This window comes from Ambystoma mexicanum, chromosome 12 (genome assembly GCF_040938575.1).
Source record: "Ambystoma mexicanum isolate Mex_15411 chromosome 12, UKY_AmexF1_1, whole genome shotgun sequence".
In the NCBI taxonomy this organism is placed as follows: Eukaryota; Metazoa; Chordata; class Amphibia; order Caudata; family Ambystomatidae; genus Ambystoma; species Ambystoma mexicanum.
Window position 1 is genome coordinate 424,058,424 of NC_090936.1, and position 25,327 is coordinate 424,083,750.

At 45.9% G+C, this 25,327-nt stretch overlaps 1 protein-coding gene across 5 annotated transcripts in view; it reads left to right on the forward strand.

Moving 5' to 3' along the window:
• The window catches only part of IQSEC3 (IQ motif and Sec7 domain ArfGEF 3), a 1,249,628-nt gene that overhangs the window by 1,105,292 nt on the left and 119,009 nt on the right, over nucleotides 1-25,327 (forward strand). For all 5 annotated transcript variants that reach the window (XM_069628576.1, XM_069628577.1, XM_069628578.1 and 2 more), the window contains 2 exons: nucleotides 5,537-5,676; nucleotides 20,731-20,856. In XM_069628576.1, coding sequence (XP_069484677.1) covers nucleotides 5,537-5,676; nucleotides 20,731-20,856 — 266 coding nt within the window. The remainder of the gene's footprint in view (nucleotides 1-5,536; nucleotides 5,677-20,730; nucleotides 20,857-25,327) is intronic.

Below are 25,327 nucleotides of genomic sequence, written 5' to 3' on the forward strand. Positions count from 1 at the left end.
AGGTTGGATCTTATATTCATTGGGGCATTGAGGTGCTGTGATAATGATCAGGCTATTAGGTGTGTGCTAGCTTTTAACACGTAAAGTAAGGCTGGTTTGTGTTGCCTTAAAGCCAGGGGTCTAGGTAGGGGATCATGAAGTCCTAGGCCTTACAACAAAGAATTAGGCGTAATAAGTCTCTGTGCTGGTCATGCAAACCAGCCAAGTCAGGTTAGTTATGGAACTCCCTGTCCACTTCACAATATTGCATTAAATCTGGCTTGTGTAATAGGTGCACATGGAAGATAGATTGAAAAACCTTGCAGCCTCTAGTATGTCTGACCCTCGTAACTGTGCGAGGGGCCTGGAACTGTTCTTGGCTTGAACAGTAAGACCTCAGGTCAATCAATGGTCGAGTCTCTAACGATATTCCAGGTAAACACACTTTTTGTGGTTTTGAATGGAAACTCTAACATTGACTATCTGTGTTTTCCGGTAGCTTACTGGAATTTAATCAAGTATTTCCATATCTTGGAACACATATTGAGGGATCATATCCCACTGGTTCTAAAATGTAAGTGTCATGGCACTCCAAAGGGTGTTACTAACCAACAATTAAACATGGTAGAAGTTTCCTCCATGAAACACAGATTGAGGTGGAAAGGTGATGATAGCATGGCCTTGCAAAAGTCAATAATAACCAATAACCTTCCCTTCATCATGGTACTGTTAGACCCTTCAAACAATGTTGGCCACACACTGTATAATTATAATAGCAGGCACTTCTAGTCAATTTCTCATTTCCAGTACAAATTCGGGGAGAGTACATCAAACTGGCCGGTTTAATAAGGAATGCAGTAGTGCCCAACAAAATCTAATTTAGATACCAAAAGATCCTTTAACACCCAACCCATTGATTTTCAGTGCCAGAGCTAATTACAAGAAGGCTATTGCAGAGAGGAAATCAGACTTAGAGCACAACAGATGGGGGGAACCAGTGACTGCTGCAGGAGAAAGTCACTTAAAGAAGTTTTGGGAGCTAGTTACTCATGGCCAGGCCTATAAAAGAAATTAATTAGGCACGGAAATCATGGTACAAGATAAGGTGTGAATTAACCACTTTTTTGCATTATACACTGCCACTGATAGCCAGGAATTGCCACAGTAATTTCTATCGATAATTGTGTCATCCCGACATCCCACTCCTTAAGGTCCAAAAACTTGGTTTACTCACTTAAAGACATTTCAGAGGCTATGGGTAAAAAAAAACGAAATCGTAGTCCGAGCCTTGACGGCATTCCGGGTGATTCATTCCGAGCCGAACTGGAGCTATGGGCACTCGTTCTAACTATTGGTTTTAATGCCATTATAGTCACTTAAAGGATTCCCAAATTATGGAAATCAACCATAATTCAGACGATTCACAAAAGAGGTGATCGGCAAGACCATAAGTCCTATAGGCCGACATCCTCACTTAACTCCTTTTGTTAAATACCTGGCTGTGTGTTGCTGGCAAAATAAGAGAAATGGGTTACACATGATTGCATCCTCTCCAGTGCCCAACTAGGATTTCGTCCTGGCATTGGTACAGGTGAGCAGGCCTTAAACCTGTTTCTCTTAATTACAAATTCTCTGTACGTAAAAAGGAGCCCATCTTCTGGGCTTTTATGGACCTGAGCACAGCATTTGAGAAGGTTAATGGTCTGAAGTTGTGGTCCATGCTCAGGTCAAAAAAATTGCCTGATGGAAATTTTGAAAGTACTATGCATGATAAATCAGGACTCAATCACATGTGTAAGGAGTGGCAAAGAGGGATGATGAACAGACTGTTTTGATGTTGGGGTGGGAGTCCTTCAGAGCTGTGCAGTGGCTCCTTTCTTTTTCTGCATATATATCAGTGGTTTAAACGATAATTTAAAAGAGGGATGGATGTCCCTAATCTCTGTGGCACTGTGCTTCCTATCTTGGCATATGCCGATGACACTGTGTTACTGGCTCACACTCCCTGTACTCTCCAAAAACTAATAACAGGATACACTTTATTTATGACAAATTTAGTTCTCAAAGTGAATACAGCTAAATCAGCTGTTATGGTCTGTCAGTTGGGCTATCGGCGAAGGCAGGAGCAGTGGACAAGTACAGGTCCTCATTATGGGGTTTTGTGAAGACCCCAGATCTCCAAGCTCTTGGAAGCGACTTTCTGGAAAAGGTTTTAGGCATGCCACGATCAGCATCAAATGATGCCACTCAGCTAGAGTGGGGACTCAATTTCTTAGAGGATCAGTTAGTAACTCAACCTATGCTACATTGGCTACCTGCCTTGAACAATAAGAGAGCTTTCCTTACCTAGACGGTCATAAAACCGTTGCTGATGAAAACAAATGCATTCAACATTCCTTGGTTCAACCATGTTCATAACCAGCTGGCCTCATTGTGAGTTTGGCAGTGCGGCCAAAAATGGTAAGGAAGTAGTAAAAGAGTACCACTGCATTACAACTGCATTACCACACCACCAAACTATTGGTTTGGAGGTAAGGTGAAGGAAAAACATCCAGCAAAATGCTGCAGGTTTTCCGCCACCTTACCACCACAAATGGCAAATTCGGTGAAATTACCACTGGTGGTAATCTGCCATAATCCGCATCGAGTCCTATGGCCTGCATACATAGGGACTAACACTGCCATACCACCACTTGTGATCCAGTGGTTATTCCGCCATACCAACTTGTGCTAACGGTAAATCCGTTTGGTTGTATCTTAGTGGATTTACTACAGAGATACCACCAAACTGATAATGAGGCTCTTGTGATTAACGCCCCATTCTGTTTTAGAAAAGTCTCTCTATTGGATAGAAGCACAGCCACTTTAATAAAGAACAGGATTAGGGACCAAATGGAGGCAAAAAGTGTTTGGTGAATCTGGTTAATGGTCAAAATACTCCAATTGGAAATCATGCTTTAATTTCATCAGGGGGCATCCAAAAATATTTGATGTGGGTGAATGTGGGTCATTTTTGTGCACCTTCCTCTTGGAATTCTCTCCGTCTCGATCTTAAGAACTGTGCATCTATCTCCTCTTTTAAAAAACAGCTTAAGGCACTGCTGTTCGATGGAGGGACAGTGTAGTTAATCAGACATTGGGCCTCATTACGACCCAGGCGGTAAGTTACCACCTGGGTCGTACCTTTACCACCATGGCGTAAACTACGTTTACGCCATGGTGGTTGGCGGACTTACTGCCCCATTCCGAGGTGAGTGGGGCGGTAAGTCCCCATTAACCCATTTACCCTTCCCCATTCCCATTTTTGCCCCATAGGGCATAATGGGAGTGGGGAAGGCGTTAATTACGCCACCGTAAATTACGGTGGCGTAATTAACAACAAGGTCCCTTAGCGCCATGGATTTTAACACCTGCTAAAAGCTCCATGGCGCTAAGGGACCTCGGAATCAGGCAGTAAGGGTCGGCGCTGTTTACGCCGCCGTAAACCCCTTACCGCCTGGGTCCTAATGAGGCCCATTATCTTACCTGGGCCTATAAGAACTGTCTGCTCTCACTGTTTTCCTTCTTGTGCTATATGTTGGTTTATTTATATGTGAGCTTCTTGAGGCCTATGGGCGAATGGCGTGATACAAAAAATTATATAGATTTGATAGATAGATAGATAGATAGATAGATAGATAGATAGATAGATAGATAGATAGATAGATAGATAGATAGAATGACCCGACTCAGAGGATACTTATAACAAGGGCGAGATGCAACTGCCTTTCATTGTGGGTGAAGACCTCTGTCTGGTCACGTCTTGCAGAAGAGTCCAGTTGCCAATTGTGCGCAGCTCCACTAGAAGACCTAACTCACTTTTTATTTTGATGCCCAGCCTACGCACTCATCAGGAGTCCGAAACCACTTTTGAGAGAGGCAGGTTTTGCCTAATGTTGATCAGCTTTATTGTATTTGTTGTATTTGTCGTGGGCAGACTCTCCCAAGGTGGGATGGACTCCTCTGATGTTTTTGAAGCAAGCATGGCACAGGCAGACACAACTCGCAATTTAAGAAACACACTGCTGTTTTTAAATCAACCTCACTTTGTTAAATTAAGCTTTTTCGAACTGATCTCTTAATTATTGTTTGCACTTTATTTTATGTTATGTCTCAATTTGTCTTGGCATCATTGATGAATGTAAAAAAAGGGACCAAGTTTTAGTATTTTTATCAATTTGCACACACAACCCGATGATCTTGTCTAATTGCTTTCTTCAAGATATTAGAAGGTTTCCTTAAGCATCCAGTTATTTCTTACTCTATTTTAGAAATTATCTTTTTAGAATTTTATGAAGTGTGATGTCAATATGTATGTATACATTGTTCATTTATTTTTCGAAAGGTTTCATGGAAAAGGTGTTTCTGAATAAACATATAATGAATAATCACACATTCTCTTTTTGCGTTTCTGCCGCTTCCCTTCCTCTCCGTCATCCAAATGCTCCAGCATTTGTGCCAGCAATTATTTTTATGCCGGCGAATATGCTGGAGAGCCCTATGGAATCCGCCTGAATTATGCACCAGCATAGTACGCGCATGGTGAGCAGCGTTCGCAGATGAAATGAAACCCTCCCCAAAATGCGAGCATGTCGGGGAGGGTTTCATTTCAATTGTGAGCGCTGCTTGCCATGCAAGCATGACAAGTGACTCTCACAATGAAATGTAAATGCTGCCTACTCACTTTGCACAGTGGAGTGCAAAAGTGCAGAGCAAAAGGCGGCATACACACGTGTACGGCACCTTGTTTTGCCCTGCACTTTTGCACTCCACAATGCAAATAATGAAAATGTGGTGACGGGGAGCCGTTTACATTGCAGTCCAAATGTAACAGATCCCTGCTGCCAAATTATGTTTTTTTACAACATGCGCTCCATATTGCCTGGTTCTGGTTAGCGTATGGGCAGAGCGATGGTGGCAAGAGGCAAAACAGGGCAAAGTGAATGAATGACAAAGACACTATTGGGCCTCATTATGACCCTGACGGACAGCCGTGCCTGTAATACGGGAGTCGTTTTTTTCCCGGCGCCCTGGAATGGGCAATTACCGGGGTATTACAACTGCAGCAGACCCGGTAATTGCCCATTCCAGGGCGCCGGGAATAATTCTTCCCCATTCCCATTGAGCCCAGTAGGGCTCAATGGGAATGGGGAAGCCGCGTGCACCGGCACCATTCGTGAATGGTGCCGGTGCATGCGGCATGCTGTGCTCGCGGGTACCGGCAGAAAGGCACCCGCGAGCACAACTCGTAGTTTGCCGGTCCAGGAACTACGGTACTGGAAAGCTTACCGGTACCATAGTTCCCAGACCGGCAAACTTGTAATGAGGCCCACTGTCATGAAAGGACCAGCAAATTGACACTGCCGCTATACAGACCGAAGGGCCTCTATGCCTCTATTAGTACTGTAATACCTTCGGAACACGTGATTGTGAATGTTTCTGTATTTGTTATACTCCACATAATGTTGGAAAAGCAGTTAATGGAACACTCCAATACACCATTGACTTTTGACTGCAGGAGTGGATGATGGAGCAGATATTCCGCGGGAGATGGTGGCTGGGATTTATGAGAGGATCCAGCTGAAGGAGCTGAAATCCAATGAGGACCACGTGACCTACGTTACCAAAGTTGAAAAATCTATTGTGGGAATGAAAACGGTGAGTTGCCATTTCACGCTGCCTGATTTACTTGCTCTCTTCTAATTCAGGGTCTTCTTGTTCTATCGCTCCGATGTAGGGGCGCGCTGGGCATGATTCTGAGGTCTGTAAGGGGTACTTTGGGACTCTTTCCCATAGACTTTTACCTGTTCATCACGGTTGATCCGTGCTCCTTATTTTCGATGCTGCCATTGAGGTTGTCGGAAGCAACCAATTTGTGAAAATAGCTGTCAGCTTTTTGGCTGCTTCGCTTGCGGCTGATTGTAATAAATATCTGACGCCAATTTGTTAAAAATTGAGTTATTTCACAAAAATACTGTCTAACCCCTTGAAATCCGGTATTTTCTGACTGACATGTTTTCTTGGTTGAATATCGACTCCATCCTCAATGGCGTCCTGAAGCAAGAAAGACAAATATCTTGCTGCAACCCAAATCTCTCCGCCCCCACACAAAGCTCCTGCTGCAAATGCAGCCTTTACAATTGCCTTAAATGTTTGAGCTATTATAATGCAAAAATCTGCTAGGAGTACCTTTCCAAGACTTTTATCCCTCGCATAAATTTGCAAGCTAAAATCGAAATCCATTTGATGTGTAACCGAGAACGCTGACATTTCCAAGCTCAAAACCGAAGCAGTTTGAAATGTAATGTTAACAACCGAGAGATCTGTAATAACAAAATATCTCAATTGTCATGGAACGTCAGAATCTCCCAGAAACTACGAAACCGGTTCCAAGCATTTTTATACATTTGTGAAATTGCACAAATTTAAGACCAAACTCTGAGTTACGCTCATTGGTCCTCATCACAAGTTGGGCAGTATCCCAGCGGGAAACGCTATTAGTGTTACCGCATCTCGGTCCGGCGCGATTTGTGCTGGATCGCGAGTTGCGGTGGTGCTGGTAATCCCCATTTATTCTGAGTTCCTAAGACTCAAGGGGCTTTTCAGCGCTATCACTGCTGGCGGTAATAGTGCTACCAGTAATAGCCCCGAAAATGGGCAAAAAGGGGAGGTTTTTACCTCCAGCAAAAAGCTTGAGGTAAACCTCCCACTTTCCGCCCAAACTCGGGACCGGGCAGAGGAGTAATACAGCAGTAATAGCATCATTGCTGCATTTCTACTGCCTCCCTACCCCTGATGAGGCCCATTGTCTAAAAACACCTGTTTCCTTATGCAAGGTGCCTGTGTGGTTCCCTACCAACATTCCCTTCCTACTGAAGAATTGCCGGATTCCCCTCTGACAAATGTGACTCCTGTTGCCAAAGCCCCAGAGTATTTCATCATTTCGTTCAGATTTGGGTCCTGTGCCAGCTCTACTGGGATCTGTTCTTTCTTTTGCTTAAAGAAGAAACTTTTTAGATAGGAATGAGTAAGCAGACACCAAGGAGTTGAAGCTACACCATGAATGTGACTATGAAGACAAACTTGTTAAAATCTGTTCTGAATTGTGCGACTACTGTGATGGAATCAACTAGGATCTATCTTTAGGTAGGATTGGAGCACAACACATACATGTGGTTCAGAGCAACATGATTTGGGGATTTCCATTCATGAAACAGGTAGGCATTCAGTAGTCTGACCTTTCATTCCATGTAGCTGTAGACTTATCAACTCACCAAAAGGGTGGCTTGAGTTTCAAAGTCCCAACCTGCTGTAGTTGATGGAGTCTGGGATTCAGGGGTTGCAAAAAGATGAAGCAGTGACACAGAATGCTCTGTAGACAGCATTGTCTTTGTCCCTGCAAAGGGCACAAAGTCTGTCTCTTAGAACATGGGACCACTGTGATGTCTTTTGTGTTAAGGGTTGCGTTGGGTAGAGATCGATAGAAACACATGGATCTACACAGAGGTAGAGGGGCAGCAACATAAATCAGTGGCACTGAGTCCTTGACCGGAACGTACACGCATGGATAAGCATACACATGGGATGGGTTGGTGGCCAAGTGGGTGGGATGGGCAAAATAAAAGGGTTCTCCTGCATTGTTGCTCATTTTGTTCACAATGGTCAAAACAGTTTTCACTATAGGTGTAACTGCCATAAGGTCTGTGGGAGAAGGTCAAGAAAGGAGGGCAGAAGGTAAACCATACTCAAGTCAGGTAGGTGTAGTCCCTCCAGTCCTGTATTTTCTTTAATCTGATACTTCTAATCGCACATTTATAATGGAGCAATCTAAACTGTAACCACCAGCATGCACAAACTAGACGGGACATAGAACACCCGCCTGCCATGGGTCTAGTGGAGAGATCGAGAGGAAGGGTATACAGTGCAATGTTGTCCATGCCTCTTGGGGAGGCTGCTAGAGATGCTGTTGAGGACCATAAAGTGATCCAGGGGTAAATGTCTTTACATGAGAAATGGATTTGCACATTTGGGTCATTAAAACAATTAAAAAGGCACTAACATGAATACCTACATGACACATAGATCCTTGAAGTATGCAGTCATTTTACACTGCTCTTTGACAGTCTACAATTTGGCCCACTCATATTGGTCAAGTCAACCAAATACACACACTACATGAACGTGTGTGTGTGCTTATGGGGGTGTAGGGGCAGGGGATTAGAGGAGGGAGGGTGGAAAGAAGGTGTGGGTTGCGGAGGAGCAGCACGGGCGAACCCCACAAACTCCCATAACAAAACATAGAACAGTCCAAAATAGGTCGACCAAATTGAAGACTTCCAAACATGAGTCTATGTAACAATGTAGAACCGATCCGAGAAATAAGCGATTTGTTTTGACAATCAAGGCTCTGGTACGGCTTTTAGGAAGAACACAATTGATTCAGATTGCGATAGATATGTGCTGCTTCACTTGCACAGCATTCTAAGCAAAAGGTGCTTTTTAAGCAGAACGAGCATTCCCTGCAGTCCCATTTACTCTCAGACAAGAGCAAGAAAGCAGCATTTAACAAGATTTAGCACAGTATTTGACTGCTTACCAGCTCAGCAGGAGCCGCAGTGCAGTCATTAGCTATGTAGAACACGTCAAGTAAAATGACTATGTATGCTTTACTGCAAAAAGAACTGTTCCAGATTTCAAAAAATGATTCAGAGTACCTCTACTATACACAATCCCCTCTCCCTGGGGCTCCAGGGATTCTGCACCGTCTCCTCACGCTAGTGCTGCCTCTTCATATAATATAGGCTGCTAATTGTGCTATAAGCCAGCAGGCCAAATTCCTTCAGCTTAATGGGCCTCATTACGAATTTGGAGGTAGCCAAACTCAGGTCCGGATCTGGGTTCCCTGAATGGGGAAATACCGGGCCATTCCGACCTTGGAGTGCCCGGTATTTCCCCATTCAGGGAACCCGGGCCTGGACCTTCCCCATTCCCATTCGAGCCCCCATAGGGCTCAATGGGAATGGGGAGGATGCAAACAACGGGCCCGTTAATAACGGGCCCATTTTTTGCATCCTGGACTCCTCGTGGGACCCGCTAAGGACGCCTGGTTTCACCAGGCGTCCTTAGCGGGTCCCGCGAGCAGACCTCGTAATAGGGCGGTATGGGGTTAACAGCTCCGGCACCTTTACCGGTGCCGTTAACCCCTTACCGCCCACTTCGTAATGAGGCCCATTTGTCTTTTTAGACATTGACCCTCATTATGAGTTTGCCGGTAACCCGCCTGTACTACCGGCGGGTTACCAGCAAACTCATTTTACCATTACCAGCACCCAATATCCTGGTGCTACTGGGATATTAGAGGTGCCAGCAATGGCGGAAAGTTCCCATTGATTGGAGTCCCAGCGATGGGAACTACCGAATCAGTGGCATCGTTGTTAACAGTGCCATTGAATCAGTAATTTCTCTGCCGGTAGGGGCCTGCAGCAGGTCAGGGCCGCCGGTAGTTCACTGCTGCTACCGGCAGACTCAGAGTGAGCAGGTCCTGTAACAATGCCAGAGCCGGTAGGACTGGCATTGTTTCTGGCATTATTACTGGACCGGATCACCCCTAATGAAGGCCATTGTATCCCTCTTAATCAGTGATGGCTCAACCATAATGGTGAGGTGATGCCGACCTGCCAGTACCCTCGCCCATTATGGGGTAGCCAAGCCATCCCAGTATGTAATCACTGAGCAGCACTGCCCCCCTACTCCCTGCACCATCTGCTTTCTGCAGCTGAGGGAGCTCTCCTAAACTGGCTTAAACTGTCAAAGGGAAATATGTTTCCCCTTGGAAAGTTTATGTTACCCTGCACGCATGTCAAATGGACCATACAAGGCCTGGGCTGTTTGCTTTCCCAACCTTGAATGGCACATTGGGGATGCAGGCTGGAGTACTGCACATCTGAAGGTGCGTGGAAGTGCTCCTTTGCCTCCTCTTAATTCCTTGCCAGCAGGCCGAAGCATGGCACAGTGCAGATCGAGTAATGTATTTCATATGTATGCGTCCGTGTGTGAATGAATGAATGAGTATCTGATGCATGGGTCCATGAGAAAATACTGTGTGCATGAGCAAGTGAATGTTGCGAGGATGTGTGTGGGGGGAGAGTAGAGGGGGAAGAGCAAAATCAAAGATGCCCAATAAAAAAAGTATCCTGTCATGGCATCATTTTTTATTGGGTCTCTTTAATAAAGCAGCCATGATAAGTGCTATTACGTGTCTAGACCGGAATTTTGGTGCAGCCAGTGTAGCCATTTCTTACTGTGGCATGACCTTTTTTAACTGGGCATATTTGATAAAGCAGGCATATTAAGTGTCATTATTTGGACATGTTTTCATATTGTGGCATGCCATTTTTAATGGCACAGCCAATTGAAGTATGTTCATACATGGGGATACTGCCATATATTGCTCAAAGCAAACATGAGTAGTTCTTATACTGGAATACTGGCACATAGAGGTGCACCATTTTAACTCAATACTGAACACATTTTCTCGTGAGGAAACCTCACCCCTCACCCCCCCCCCCCCCCCCCACCCCTCAAACACTCCTTGTTTGGTTCAGGCTCCCTTGCAACGCTCAGCCATTCTAGCATATTTGAAAGACATATTGACATCCCTTCAGTTAAAACATTCACCAGCCACCACTGCTCTTAATTCTCTAATTCTGTTCTTTTATATTGTTTGGTGACTCTAAGTTTTAGGGTTTACTGGCCAGGAATTTCGCCAATTCCTTCTTAGTTCAGCACATACATCAGGGTACACAAATTTGATGTATTGCATACATATTGTCCTAAAAGACCCACTGGGTAGGGCCAGCCCTGTACAAAAATTCAAATAAAATGAATAAAATAAAATAGTATACATCGGGCACAGAGCTCTCTGTTGCGTATGCCTCCCCAACTGTCTAGTCAGAGCACTTATTTATTAGTTATTGTTCTCTCTCTCTAGGTTCTGATTACAGGTTCTGATCTAGTTTTTTCTCCAGAAAGCTTTCAAGAGACCTATGAGGTGTTTTCATCAGAATTTAAGAACCATTTGGAAGCTCTAGTTCCTACAATCTCATCCAGTAATAAACCAAACTCCTGCCTTTTCTAAAATAATGGAGAAAGTGGTAGTTGGTCAATTACACCCATTTCTATGTAGCAGTTGTTGTCTCTCACAATTACTGTATGGTTTCCACCCACACATGGGACATAGACCACTCTTCTAGATTTTTGCAATTAATGCCTGTATCCTATTAGTCTTATTGAAGATAAAGGTGGCATTTTAAACCATAGACAATTACAACCTCCTCGATAGGTTGTCATCCGTCGCCCACATGACAATGGGAACCTTGAGTTGATTCCGATCCTTTCTGGGGGAAAGAACCCAGAGGGATCAGTTTGGTTCTTTTGACTCCTAGACATCTGTGGTGGACGGAGTGTTCCTCAGGGCTCCCCCAACCCTTGCTTCTTGTCAACATCTGCATGGTTCTTTTTATTTGAATTTTTGGAGAGGTCTCTAGTGTTATTTCAATATTTTGACAACGATGCCCAGATATTCATGAGGTTACTGGGTAGGAGTAGCATTCAGATCCCAACAGTTGTGTCTGACAACCGTCCAGACGTGAAAGAAGGACAGGACATTCCAACTATATTGCTAAACATCGAAGAGGGCGTTCCTATCTGTCATGATACCCACTATGTTGGAAGTCAATCTTCTCCTGAGACATTCCATTAATCATCTAAAGTTCCTTTATGGTGAAGGCATGACCTTAGCTTTCCAGGGCAATTCAGTTTTCATCAGCTGTTTCCTGCAACTAAGAAGCCTAAAAAAATGAACGCCTATCTTGTCTAAGAACCATAGAGCATTGGTGTCACAAGCAGGACAGGAGCTTATGGCAGGACTGATTGCACCAATATTCCGGATGCATGACTATCCACAGGACTTTTAGGAAATCTCTGTTGCACCCAAAATGCTGCAGTTCAGCTGGCCAGTGGGGTCCATTATGACACATGACCTTAATAACTCACAGAATTCCCAGGAATAATCAAGGGTCTTATTACAAAATATACAGGGTAAAGTGGAACAACTGTGCTTATCGTCAAGGGGTAGATTATTCAGTATGAAGACAGGCAGGTGATTCAATTAAATGCAACAGGCTGGAAAGGGGTTGCTCACTAAGGGCATCCCTCTCTTTTGTCTAGTGCAGGCCATTGCCACCCTAGCCCAGGCGTCCATCAACCCCAGGATGGTCTATAGTGTTCGGTAACCCCTATTATCTAATATTCTTTTTTCCCTTATCATGATGGCTTAAAAGCAAAGGCCTTATTCTATCTGAATGTCCCTCTGTGAACAATCTAGGTCATCGCTGCTCCAGGTTCCCCAATGTGATGTAGAGTAAGGGTTTGTGCCTTCCAGACACTCAGGCCCCAACGGGTCTTATCCTTCCGTGCTCTATTTTTCTTCTCCCTATGTCTCAATATCACTCACCCTTATTCCCTTTACTCATATTACTCCCCGCCCGCCTACTTTGCCTACCATCTCTCCTTACTCTCCCTAACTCATCCTTCTCTACCCCTCCAATGGTCCCCTCTCTCTGTCTATTGCTCACCCCACCCTTTGATCTTGCTCACCAATAGACCTCATTCTCTACACCTCTATTACTATCCCAAACCCCTACTACTCTCCCCACTCCAAACCCCTACTACTCTCCCCACTCCAAACCACCAGTACTCTCCCCACTCCAAACCCCTACTACTCTCCCCACTCCAAACCACTAGTACTCTCCCCTCTCCACACTAGTAATCCTCTGCTGCACCCTTCACTATTATTCCTCTCCTCACACCACTCACCACACTCTTCTGCTTACCTCTCAGTACTTCCCTATTCTCACCTCTCTCCACACCCCTCTTCACTCCCCCTACTAAGGGATATGGTGTCCTGCTCATTCTCCCAAAACAATCTCACTATTCTTTCCCCACTTCTCTCCTGTGCCCTTCTTCCCTCACCCCAGTCCTACCCCCTCTCTACTATCCTTATTATCTCCCAACACTCCCTACCTCTCACTCTCCCCCTTCCCTCACTCCCCTGTCCCTCTCTCGCACTGGTCCCTCACTACTATCATTACCTTCACAAACACTCTTATTCACTGCTTCACTCTCACAAACTGGTACCACTCTCCCTCACAAATATCTCACCTTGCACACTGCCTGAGTAATTTGCCTCCATGCTCCTCTGCACTGTCCTTCCTCCGCCAGGTCTCTTGGTCCCCCTCTGCCTCCTCTGACTTCACCAGAACCACCCATAATCTCCCTTTCCTCCTCTCTCTGTGCATGCTGTGGTCTTGCAGGTTCTGTATCTGCCTCTCCCTTACATTGGCTGCAGCACTCACCCGGCTCTAGGAACCAAATTGCGCCTGCCTTTTACAGAGGAGCTGGCTTATTCAGGCGAGTGGCTTTGAAAACCCATCTAAACCGCTCAAAACACCTCACCCTTTTCTAGCATGATTTTGGAAACAGTTCTAGTGAGGGAGCAGCCAGTGGCTCAGGCTGCTCTTTCTCTCTGTGGCTTTCCTCGGGTGTTGGTGAATTTTGTTGCCAATTCGGTTTGGGGGAGGGGGAGTTCTGCGTCTCTACTGTCCTCCTGAAGTCTCTCCTCACTCCCAGTATGTTTTCTGTTCGCCCCCAATTCACCTGTGGTCCACCTGGGGCTGTCAAGTCACGTCTTGGGTGTCTAATTTCTGTTTGGCAGGTAAATGGCCAGTCCATTTCCTGGCTGCTCTTGATTCTGCTCTCCTGACGTTGTCTCAGTTATTCCCAGGTGCACTGTGGGAGTTGGAGTTCTGAAATGGAAAACAGAGAAAAATGCCCAGAGAAATTCTGGGAGGCATTTTGCAACATAGGGCAGCAACATATCAGATCATTGTGATCACTGCGACCACACATTATTGCGTCAGCCGAAAATGCTGAGGGAGATGGGGAACCCTAAACACTGAGACCACCTCATGTGCCATGCATGTAGGTAGATATGGTGGGTAATGGCCCAAATGTCGCCCTCACATTTGCGACAGCCGAAATGCCCGACTTTTTTTTTAAACACCCACTTTACACCACATAGATAGACCCCCACATACCCACCATATTACTATAATATCCCATACCCCCCCACATATATATGCGGTATAAAGTGGGTGTTTAAAACAAAGTCAGGCATTTCGGCCATCACATTTGTGAGGGTGACATTTTGGGCCATTACTCACCATATCTACATGCGTGGCACATGAGGTGGTCTCAGAGTCTGGGGTCCCCCATCTCCCTTTCCCGCCCGTGACAGGGTCAGAACAGTGCTCCTGTCACACCGTAAAAGAGAGCATGCCTCTGGGGCTGTCTCATCGGATCACTGAATGGCTGTGTGTTAAGTAGTCAGCTGGAGACAAACAAGGTTTATCTTTCAAAGTTGTTTATTTTCACAAATAAAACTTCACAGGTCATTGAATTCAGACAACTGATGACGGTTCCTTTCACCTCACAGGCATTGGCGATGCGACTTGCTTTACTTGCAATTCAGCGGTTATGCTTTTATAAATCCCAAATAGTCTCTTACATTTCCCCGGCGCGTACAGGCTTTCACCCCTCAACCTGCTCGCCGGCCGGGCAAATGAAATAAACAAAAATAGCAATTGACCACAATTCACACCTCGTAATACTTTTCCTCCGGTTGCCGTTTTTCTTCTCTGGAATGCTGTCTTGAGCCTCGGACCAGGTACGGCGTCAATCTGTGGGTTTTCTGCTTCTTCCTAGTAAGCCCACTCGTACTCTACGCTGGTCTCACTCCATTCGGGTGCGGCGCCCATCGGCATGCGCTGTTCCTGCAAGAGAAGACCCCGTCTGAGTCTCTTGGAGTTGCTTTTAAGCCTTGCCCCGCTCCTCCCTTGTAATCAGCCCTGGGTGTTCCCAGCAACGTTTTTGTCACACCTGACCCTGATTCCCCACCTCCTCCCTGCTCCGCCCGCTGTGGGTTAACCCTGTACTTCGTGTCTGTTCTGGTGGGTCTGATACGATAAGGAGACACTGTTTTCCCTTTCCTTATTTTCCTTTCTTTTCCCATTGGTGGGCCCCCTCCCTGATGTGGTATTCCATGGGGCATTCTGGGATCTGTAGTCTTTTTCCTGTTTTCCTTTCCCTTAAAGGCCAGCATTGGCACCCAGCTGATCTCTTCCGCAACTCCCTCCTTTCTCCCGGAGTCCAGGGCGGCCGCTACTGCTTCCTCATACATACTCCCCCCGAGGACCCATGCCGTTCGGGCAGGTCCATAGCACGTGACAAGTAATCAGCCACCATCTGATATTTTCCTGGTTTATGAACAGTCACAAACAGATAAGGCTGTAGCGTCAAAAACCATCGCAGGACTCTATGGTTGGAATCTTTTTGTGTGGCTAACCATTTCAGGGGTGCATGATTGGTAAAAATGGTAAACCGTCTTCCCAGTAGGTAATACCGGAGAGACTCCACCGCCCACTTTATTGCCAGGCATTCTTTCTCCAGCGTTGAGTACGGAATCTCGTGTGGAAGTAATTTCCTACTGATGAAGGCTATTGGGCAAAGGTTTTGCTCCGTACCCTGTGACAACACTGCTCCTAAACCACATCCCGAGGCATCCGCCTGTAAATAGAATTCCTTCGAGAAATCAGGACAATGGAGAACAGGTTTTGTGGAAATCATCTGGATCAGTTTCTGAAAAGCTTGCAAGGCCTCCGGGGTGATCTGTAGGTGACGGTTTGTTTTCAGGGCATCTGTAAGGGGTGCAGCTATGGTAGAGAAGTGTGGTAAGAATCTCCTGTAATACCCCACAAATCCCAGGAAGGATTGTATTTCTTTTCAAGTTTCAGGAGGCCGCAGCTTCTGTAGGGCCTGAATTGTGTCCAAAAGTGGGGTTATCACCCCACCTCCCACTGCATACCCCAAATATTTGGTGGTGTGTGCTGCCAGTTTGGACTTTTTGGGGTTAATGTGCAGACCAGCCAATCTTTATGCTTGTATCACTTGGGTCAAATGTTCCAGGTGTTCGTTCCATGTATGGCTGAAGATTACTATGTCATCTAAGTAAGCCGCGGCATATTCTTTGTGCGATCTCAGGATTTTATCCATTAAGGCTTGGAATGTAGCAGGTGCCCCATGCAACCCAAAGGGTAACACCGTGAACTGAAACATGCCTTGAGGAGTCGAAAAAGCATTTTTCTATTGGTCTGCTTGTTTGAGGGGAATCCGCCAATACCCTTTTGTTAAATCCAGGGTGCTCAGGAATGCTGCTGATGCCAGCTCCTCTCTCAGTTCATCAATTTGGGGAATTGGGTAGGCTTCATATTGGGATATGGTGTTCAACTGCCTAAAATCCATACAGAACCTGGTAGTACCGTCAGGTTTAGGTACTAGGACCACGGGCGAACACCATGTGCTTTTAGATGGCACAATGGTCCCCAATTCGAGTATGTTAGCTATTTCTTTGGCTATTTCCCCACGTTTTGACTACGGAATTCTGTAAGGCCTGAGACGTACAATTTTTCCTTCTTCCGTGGGTAATGAATGGGTAGCCATATGTGTTCGTCCTGGTATTCCTGAAAAAATCTCAGCCCACGGTTTCAAGGTATCCAATAATTCGGTCTTTTGGGTTTCACTCAACTGTTCGCCCATTTCCACCTCTTGCCGGCTACTACGGCTATTAAGGACCATTTGCTCTGAGACTGACATGTTTGAGAGTGTTGCACATAATACGCCCGGTGTTCCTTCTTTCGACAACTTGAGCAAGTTAATGTGGTAATTCTGAAATCTATTTTTCCAGTCAGGTTGTTCCACCTCATAGTTCACCGGGTCCAGGTTTTTGGTTATTTGATACGGGCCCTTCCACTGGGCCAACATTTTGTTTGTGTGGGTAGGCAGTAGAACCAGCACCTTATCCCCTACCTTAAAAGATCGAGGTCGGCTCCCTTGATCATAATACTTCTCTTGTCTTTCTTGGGCCCGCTCCAGGTTTTCATGAGCAAAATCTCCCAGTTTACCTATATGTTCTCTTAGTTCATTAACATAGTCTGTTAGCGAGGTTTCCGCCTGTTGTTCCCAGGTGTCTTTTAGTAATCCCAGTATGGATTTGGGCTGTCTTCCGAATAACAATTCAAAAGGGGAGTATCCGGATGAGGATTGTGGGGTATCCCTTAGTACCATCAACACCCACGATAAAACCTGATCCCATCCCAACACTGTGGGACTGGTGGCTCTTCTTATCATCTGTTTAATATTTTTATTATATTGTTCCACCAGCCCATCCGTTTGGGGATGGTACACTGAGATTTTCAAGTGTTGAATTCCTAAGGCTTTGCACACCTCCTTCATAACCACCGACATGAAGTTACTCCCCTGATCTGTTACTATTTCCATGGGTATTCCCACTTGAGCAAAGATCGGAATAAGCACATCGCATACCTTTCTTGCTGAGATTCCTCTTAAAGGGAAGCTTCGGGATACCGAGTGGCATAGTCCACAATCACTAAGAGGAACCGGAACCCTCTACTGGTGGGCTCCAATGGCCCTACAATGTCCATTCCTATTCTCTGGAAGGGCTCCTTAATCAGAGGCATTCTTTGAAAAGGTGCTGGAGCCGGTGTATGAGGACTTGTTTTTTGACATATGGCACACTCCTGAAAATATCTGGCTATTTCCGGATACACTCCAGGCCAGTAAAAATTCTGCAACACCCTTTTCACTGTCATGTTTTCTGCTAAATGGCCCTCTGTTGTGTGATCATGTGCTAGTTGAATCAGAGTTTTCCGGTATGACTGGGGAACCAGCAATTGCTCCCTCTCTTGGTTGTCCGAGCCTCGGATCCCTCTATATATTATTAGCACTTGATTTTCCTTGAAGTATGGAGTGGTAACTGGGGTCCCTCCCATTGCTTGTGCTTGCTCCCTGGCCCTTTTTAGGGTTTCATCCAGTCCGGTTTCGGTCCAGAACAAGGGAAGATGGTACCCCACTTGCCAGTCTATGAGGGCAATATCCATTCCTTTTTCCCTGTTCTTTTCCATACTCCTTCTCTGGCTCTTTGTGGTTTTTACCCTTCTTGCCGGTACCCCGATCTCTGTTGTGGCAAATGGAGCTTCCTTTAACCATTTGTCAAATTCTGGAATATCTGTCCCTATTAGTACCGGGGCTGGGATGGTGGGAATAATGGCTACTTTAACTAGTATCTCGTGTCCCTGTAGCCCCAACACAATGTCTTTTGTAGGGTACCCTTTTACATCCCCATGTACACATTTTATGTCAATGGTTGTCACCTTTCCTGGGTCTTGCTCACTCACATGCGGTTGTATGGCCGTCTGCCTGCTACCGCTGTCCATCATGGCTGGTTGGGGATGTCCATCCACTGTTACCTCTATCACATAGGGCAGTTTCTTCTGATATCCTGGTGCTTGTAATGTTCCAATTCCATTGGTTCTACCTTGGTTTTTCTGGCACAGAACCGGGCTATTTGGCCCATTCCCCACATTCAAAGCATTGGGGTGCCTGTCCTTTTTGGACGCTGGTTCCGTTGGTGGGCTTAGGATCTGGTCTATTCTGTGGTTCCTGGGTGGCTCCCCGGTAATTGCTGCGCATGATAGGAGTTTCACTGTGGGGCCTCGCTGGTAGTGCCGTGAAGGTGCAGGGTGTTCCGGCTTTTTGATAGGCGGTGGCCACATCTATGGCTTCAGACAGAGTAAGGTGGTGATGTTGCCTTACTCACCGTTGGATGGGACTAGGCAGGGCGTCAATGAATTGTTCCAACATCACATTTTCCTTAATCTGTCAATCGTGGCTGTGTTGGGTTGTAGCCATTTCTCCATTAAATCTTGAACGCAGTAGAAAAATTGCCTGGGGCTCTCCACGGGTTTGAGCCTGGTTTCTCGAGACTGGAGCCTATAAGACTCCTCATCCATCCCCAGTCTTTCCAACACTGATTTCTTGATGTCCGCATATGGCGTGTCCCCTGTGGGATTAGCCGCCTGATATGCGCCCTGCATCACTCCCGTAAGCAGGGGCGCCAAAAAGAAAGCCCATCGTTCCTGTGGCCATTGTGCTGTTCGGGCTATTCTTTCAAAGTTTACAAAGAAATAACTGGGGTCATCCCCCGCCTGGTATTTTTGAAGTACGGTAGGTGGAATGGCCGGATGTGCTCGTTGTGTCGCCACTGATTCACCCAGAATCCTCAATGCTTCTCTGCTCTGTTCCTGAGCTGCTGTTTGCACTTGCAGAGCCTGTTGTAGGGCCTGTGGATCTGCTTGCGCTTGGTTCCATTGTACTTGCACTAACTGTTGCAGCTGCTGTTGGCTTTCAGCCAGTGCTTTTGACACGGCTTCCATGCTGATGGGGATTTGCGTTCCTCTTGATCCCACCGCTGCCACCACTGTTAAGTAGTCAGCCGGAAACAAACAAGGTTTTTCTTAGAAAGTTGTTTATTTTCACAACTAACACTTCACAGGTCGTTGAATTCAGACAACTGATGACGGTTCCTTTCACCTCGCAGCCATAGGCGATGCGACTTGCTTTACTTGCAATTCAGCGGTTATGCTTTTAGAAATCCCAAATAGTCTCTTATATTTCCCCGGCACATACAGGCTTTCACCCCTCAACCTGCTCGCCGGCCGGGCAAACGAAATAAACAAAAATAGCAATTGTCCACAAGTCACACCTCGTAATAATTTTCCTGCGGGTGCCGTTTTTCTTCTCTGGAATGCCGTCTTGAGCCTCGGACCAGGTACGGCGTCAATCTGTGGGTTTTCTGCTTCTTCCTAGTAAGCCCATTCGTACTCTCCGCTGGTCTCACTCTAATCGGGTGCGGCGCCCATCACCACGTGCAGTTCCTGCAAGACAAGACCCCATCTGAGTCTCTTGGAATTGCTTTTAACCCTTGCCCCGCTCCTCCCTCGTAATCAGCCCTGGGTGTTCCCAGCAACGATTTTGTCACACCTGACCTTGATTCCCCACCTCCTCCCTGCTCCGCCCGCTGTGGGTTAACCCTGTACTTTGTGTCTGTTCTGGTGGGTCTGATACGATAAGAAAACCCGGTTTTCCCTTTCCTTATTTTCCTTTCTTTTCCCATCGGTGGGCCTCCTCCCTGATGCGGTGTTCCGTGGGGCATTCTGGGATCTGTAGTCTTTTTCTTGTTTTCCTTTCCCTTAAAGGCCAGCATTGGCACCCGGCTGATCTCTTCCGCAGACCCCTCCTTTCTCCCGGGATCCAGGGCGGCCGCTACTGCTTCCTCATCACACTGTGCCACAATACATTCTCTTTAAACTGGACTTTCTAGGGAATGTTAGAGTGGCATCCATGCAGTGGATCAGGAGATGCCATGCTGGTGAGCTGGCAGTAATGGGGAAGTTCACAGCAGGGCGAAGGGAAAAGAAAAGCAATGTGAGCAATGTTACAGTCTGGGGTTATTATATAATATATGACATGTAATCTTGGGTGTCACAGTTCAGACAGATTCTCCTGTCGAAACCTGTCTTGGTTGTGGGGAATGGTTCTCAGCATGCATTTAAGTGGAGGAGTGGGTGATACTTGCACAATGCTAGTAAAATGAGATCGCTTTAAAATTTCAGAAATCAAATCACTTTAACAATATTATCAAAGCCAGCCTTTGTTTCTGGATCTCGCCCTTAACAGGTCCTTTCAGTGCCGCACCGTCGACTGGTCTGCTGCAGTCGACTCTTTGAAGTGACCGATGTGAATAAGTTGCAGAAGCAGGCGGCACACCAAAGGGAGGTGTTTCTCTTCAATGACCTGTTGGTGGTAAGTGTTCTTTTCTTCTGCCAATGTTTGATTTGCTCTTATCACCCCGTACGGCCCACACTGCCATTGTAGGTTTTCGAGTAACTGGGCATGCAACAAGTCTATTAGGTTTTGAATGTGTCGTCTTTGTCAGGGCGTAGCATTTAGCCAGCCCCCACTAAGCCACCCAAAGTAGCCACTGGGCCTGGCCTTTGGCCAAGCCTATTTGGGTACTTTACCCACATTGAGGCTCTGTGGGCCACTGGCCATATCCTTCTGCCATGGGCAATAAGGGTCTTAAGACAATCCCCATTCCCACCAGGTCAGCCACAGTGGACATTGGCATGGTTTGCACTGAGATGCAGTGGTCACGTAACCCCCATTGTGGACCCATTGGCCAATCGCCTTGGCCTTTGACCAAAACCAGGACCAGTGGCCACATGCCCTTGGAAACGGCCTTTGGCCATGCCACAGGCCCTGCCAAGCAACCCAACGCGATCAGAATCTGTTTCGAGCCAGGTCAGAGACCCTGTCTAGGTTCACACACCGGCAGTTTGACCAATGGACCTTTATATGCGTGCCCGTATTCCTTGGCTCAGGTCTCTCGTCCTGTGAAATGACACTGTCTGGTATCCCCTCGCACCCTATACATCTACCGTTCACCTCCTGTAGTGTGGAGTTTATATGCGTGCCCGCAGTCCTGCAGTCAGGTCTCTGGTCCTGTGAAATGACACCGTCTGGTATCCCCTCTCACCCTATACATCTACCGCTCACCTCGTGTAGCGTGGAGTTTATATGCGTACCCGCAGTCCTGCAGTCAGGTCTCTGGTCCTGTGAAATGACATCCTCTGGTATCCCCTCTCATCCTATACATCTACCGTTCACCTCCTGTAGCGTGGAGTTTATATGCGTGCCCGCAGTCCTGCAGTCAGGTCTCTGGTCCTTTGAAATGACACCGTCTGGTATCCCCTCTCACCCTATACATCTACCGCTCACCTCCTGTAGTGTGGAGTTTATATGCTTGCCCGCAGTCCTGCAGTCAGGTCTCTGGTCCTGTGAAATGACATCCTCTGGTATCCCCTCTCATCCTATACATCTACCGTTCACCTCCTGTAGTGTGGAGTTTATATGCGTGCCTGCAGTCCTGCAGTCAGGTCTCTGGTCCTGTGAAATGACATCCTCTGGTATCCCCTCTCACCCTATACATCTACCGCTCACCTTGTGTAGCGTGGAGTTTATATGCGTGCCCGCAGTCCTGCAGTCAGGTCTCTGGTCCTGTGAAATGACATCCTCTGGTATCCCCTCTCATCCTATACATCTACCGCTCACCTTGTGTAGCGTGGAGTTTATATGCGTGCCCGCAGTCCTGCAGTCAGGTCTCTGGTCCTGTGAAATGACATCCTCTGGTATCCCCTCTCATCCTATACATCTACCGCTCACCTTGTGTAGCGTGGAGTTTATATGTGTGCCCGCAGTCCTGCAGTCAGGTCTCTGGTCCTGTGAAATGACACCGTCTGGTATCCCCTCTCACCCTATACATCTACCGTTCACCTCGTGTAGCGTGGAGTTTACAGGCCCCCAGTAAAAGTTAGCAAACCTCAAAGCATGTCCGGGAACTCAAAATCTGTAGAACAACAAAATTGCATTTTCTGATCTTTTTTCCAATTAAGCTGATATTTAATATCCTCAGGAACACTCAATTCATTCTAACTTTATTGAAGAAACTCTCAACTCATTGCAACTTCAATCAAATGCTTACATGAAAATCTGCCACCTTTCCCTGCCCTTTTGGTGGTGTCTATCTACACATCATGTAAGTGTATATACCTTTATGTGCCTGTGCTCTAGTCCCCTTCTCCTTTCCCTTGTTTCGTCCCATGTTCGGAGAACATACGTGACATTCCAGGATTTGGATAATATTATATGTTCTCCGCCAACATGAAATTTCACTTCATGGCTGGCAATATTTTCCATCACTGCTCGGGTATGATGTTACAGATTTAGTTATGTCCTGTGCTGGTGCTGGCAACTTGAAGAGTTGGAATACATAGAGATTCTCTTTGAAAATCTATTCACACAAAAAGTTATTTTTATTCAACTTCCACAAACACATTTATAAGATATATACATTCAACAAAAAGTATTTTGAAAAAGGAGAGACATGTATGTAGTATTTTTCTATGTACTTTGAGCCTTCCAATAATGTTTAAATGGCTGTCCAATAGTGTATAAATGGTAGTAATTCTTCAATGTTTTGGAAAAACTTGCCTGGTGAAGTCCCTAAGTGGGAAGTAATTTGTGGATGTGTTCTTGTGTCATGTGTTGGTACCACAAATGCCCTAAACATCATGTACATGTGTCCCGGCAACTTCTTTCTAACATCTGCCAAATAAATAAATACATAACTATGGGCCTGCACACATAGAAATGCATATGTGAACATGTGGATACATGTATGCAAACCCATGTTACACATCGAGATCAAGTAGAGTTCCTGCTTCTTCCTCGCAAGCCCGAGCACACTCCACACAAAATCAGTATCCAGCTTTTGTCATCTGCCTGGTATCCATCCAAATTTTAGGGTTCAAGAAGATGGCTACACAATACAAACTATTTTCCCACAGGGTGTAATACAAATGCATTTGTTAGATATGGTTCCACTTTTAATTCTCTAAAACCTATGGTACTTCCTACCTTTGAGTGTCCTAAATCTTACTGCACAGTTGCTTCTAAACATTCCCACTCAGTACTTCAATTAACATTTTCGGAGAAGAAAAGACACAAGTCCATTATTTTTATTATTATTAATATGACTAATACTGATAATAATATACATTTCAAGTGTTAAAGCAGCCATGCTTAAACATCTACAGCCTGATTCATGGAATTATTTGCCTGAAAAACGCAGATTTGCGCGCCTTTCTGCCAGAAAATCCCTGTTTGAAGTATGGGGATTTTCAGGCAGAAAGGCGCGCAAATCTGCGTTTTCCACGCAAATAATTCCATGAATCAGGCAGCTTATTTGAGTGAAATACTTTCCTGTCAAACATGGAATTCATTCGGGGAGGTGGCAGGGAGAATTCCTCCTTTTGGTTCTCTTTCACAATTATATTCTCAGAGAGCCTTGGTCTTGCTCTGGGTATGAATTCTCACACCAATTTGGAGTTCACCTGGTCGAGAAGATGTTGATATTGTTTTTCTAGCTAAGCAAATTGCCTTGCCAGTTTCATATTGCTCCAGAAAAAGGCCCTCGTGCCTTTCATATTGCCCCTGGCCCTATGCTACTTTCCAAAAAACCCAGAAACCGCACCGCATGACACTTTCACATGAACTATAGAACATTGCCACATTTGTCTTTACAATTGTACTTTTGCCCCAAGACATTGCCCATCCCACTTTAAACCAGTACCATAGTCCCTGAAAATTGCCCAAAATATTTCCCCCAAGTACTTTCGCATTGCCCTAAAATCATGGCCGCATGCCGCGTTCACATTTCTCCCAGATAGTGGGCCCATGATACTTCCACAATCTCCTAGAATAATTGCTCCATGACACTTTTATAAGCGCCCAGACAATTGCCCCCTGCAACCTTCAAAATGCCTACAGAAGAAGTCTACATGCCACGTTCTCTTTGCTGGCAGGTAGTAGCCTCCTGCCACTTTCCCATCACACACAGATATTTTCCGTGTGACATTATTACAATCCCGATGGACCATTGCTGCATGAGACTGGCACATTGCCCCCAGACAATTGCCACATTCTACTTTCACAATTCTCCAAGAGAATGGGCACAGACCACTTCCACATGGCCCCCGGGCACTTCTTCAATGCCATTTTCATTCATCCCGGGTGCACTCTAAATGTTAATGTTGTACTCACTGTGCAATCGTTGTCCGAAACCAAATTATTGGAGCACAAAAGCTCATACACGACAGGAACCATATATTTACTGTAATAGGATGTACACATATTGTGACACATCTCGTAATAACACTAGCACATTAACTAACTAATAAAACGAACTAGTCAATGAACTAGTCAATGATTATATAAAGCCTGTTTTCAATTGTACATGTTTGCAATGGAGTCCATGCTTTAGGATGATCCCTTACTTCATGTGCACTACACAAAAAGCCACATTGGTGCATTGTTGGTTTTCACCTGTCCCTCCTGCAAAAGACTTTGGACTTGGATCCAATTGATCTGGGTTTGCTAGATGTTTTTTTCTGGCTGATGTTTTTCCTCTATTCAGGGGTCCCACACCCTGGGCATTTTGCATACCTTTGTGTTTCGTTCAGAGGCACTGAAGTAGCATCAGTATAGGGTAGCTTGCTTCTTGGCAACAAGATGCATATAGGGGTGGCTTGGCCCCTTCAGTCTTGACACATATACACACAAACAGAGCAAGCTTTCACCACACACTCTGCACGCTTACTCCCCCGGGTACAGTACTAGCTGCCCATGGAAGGCCACAGAGATAGAGATGTCACCA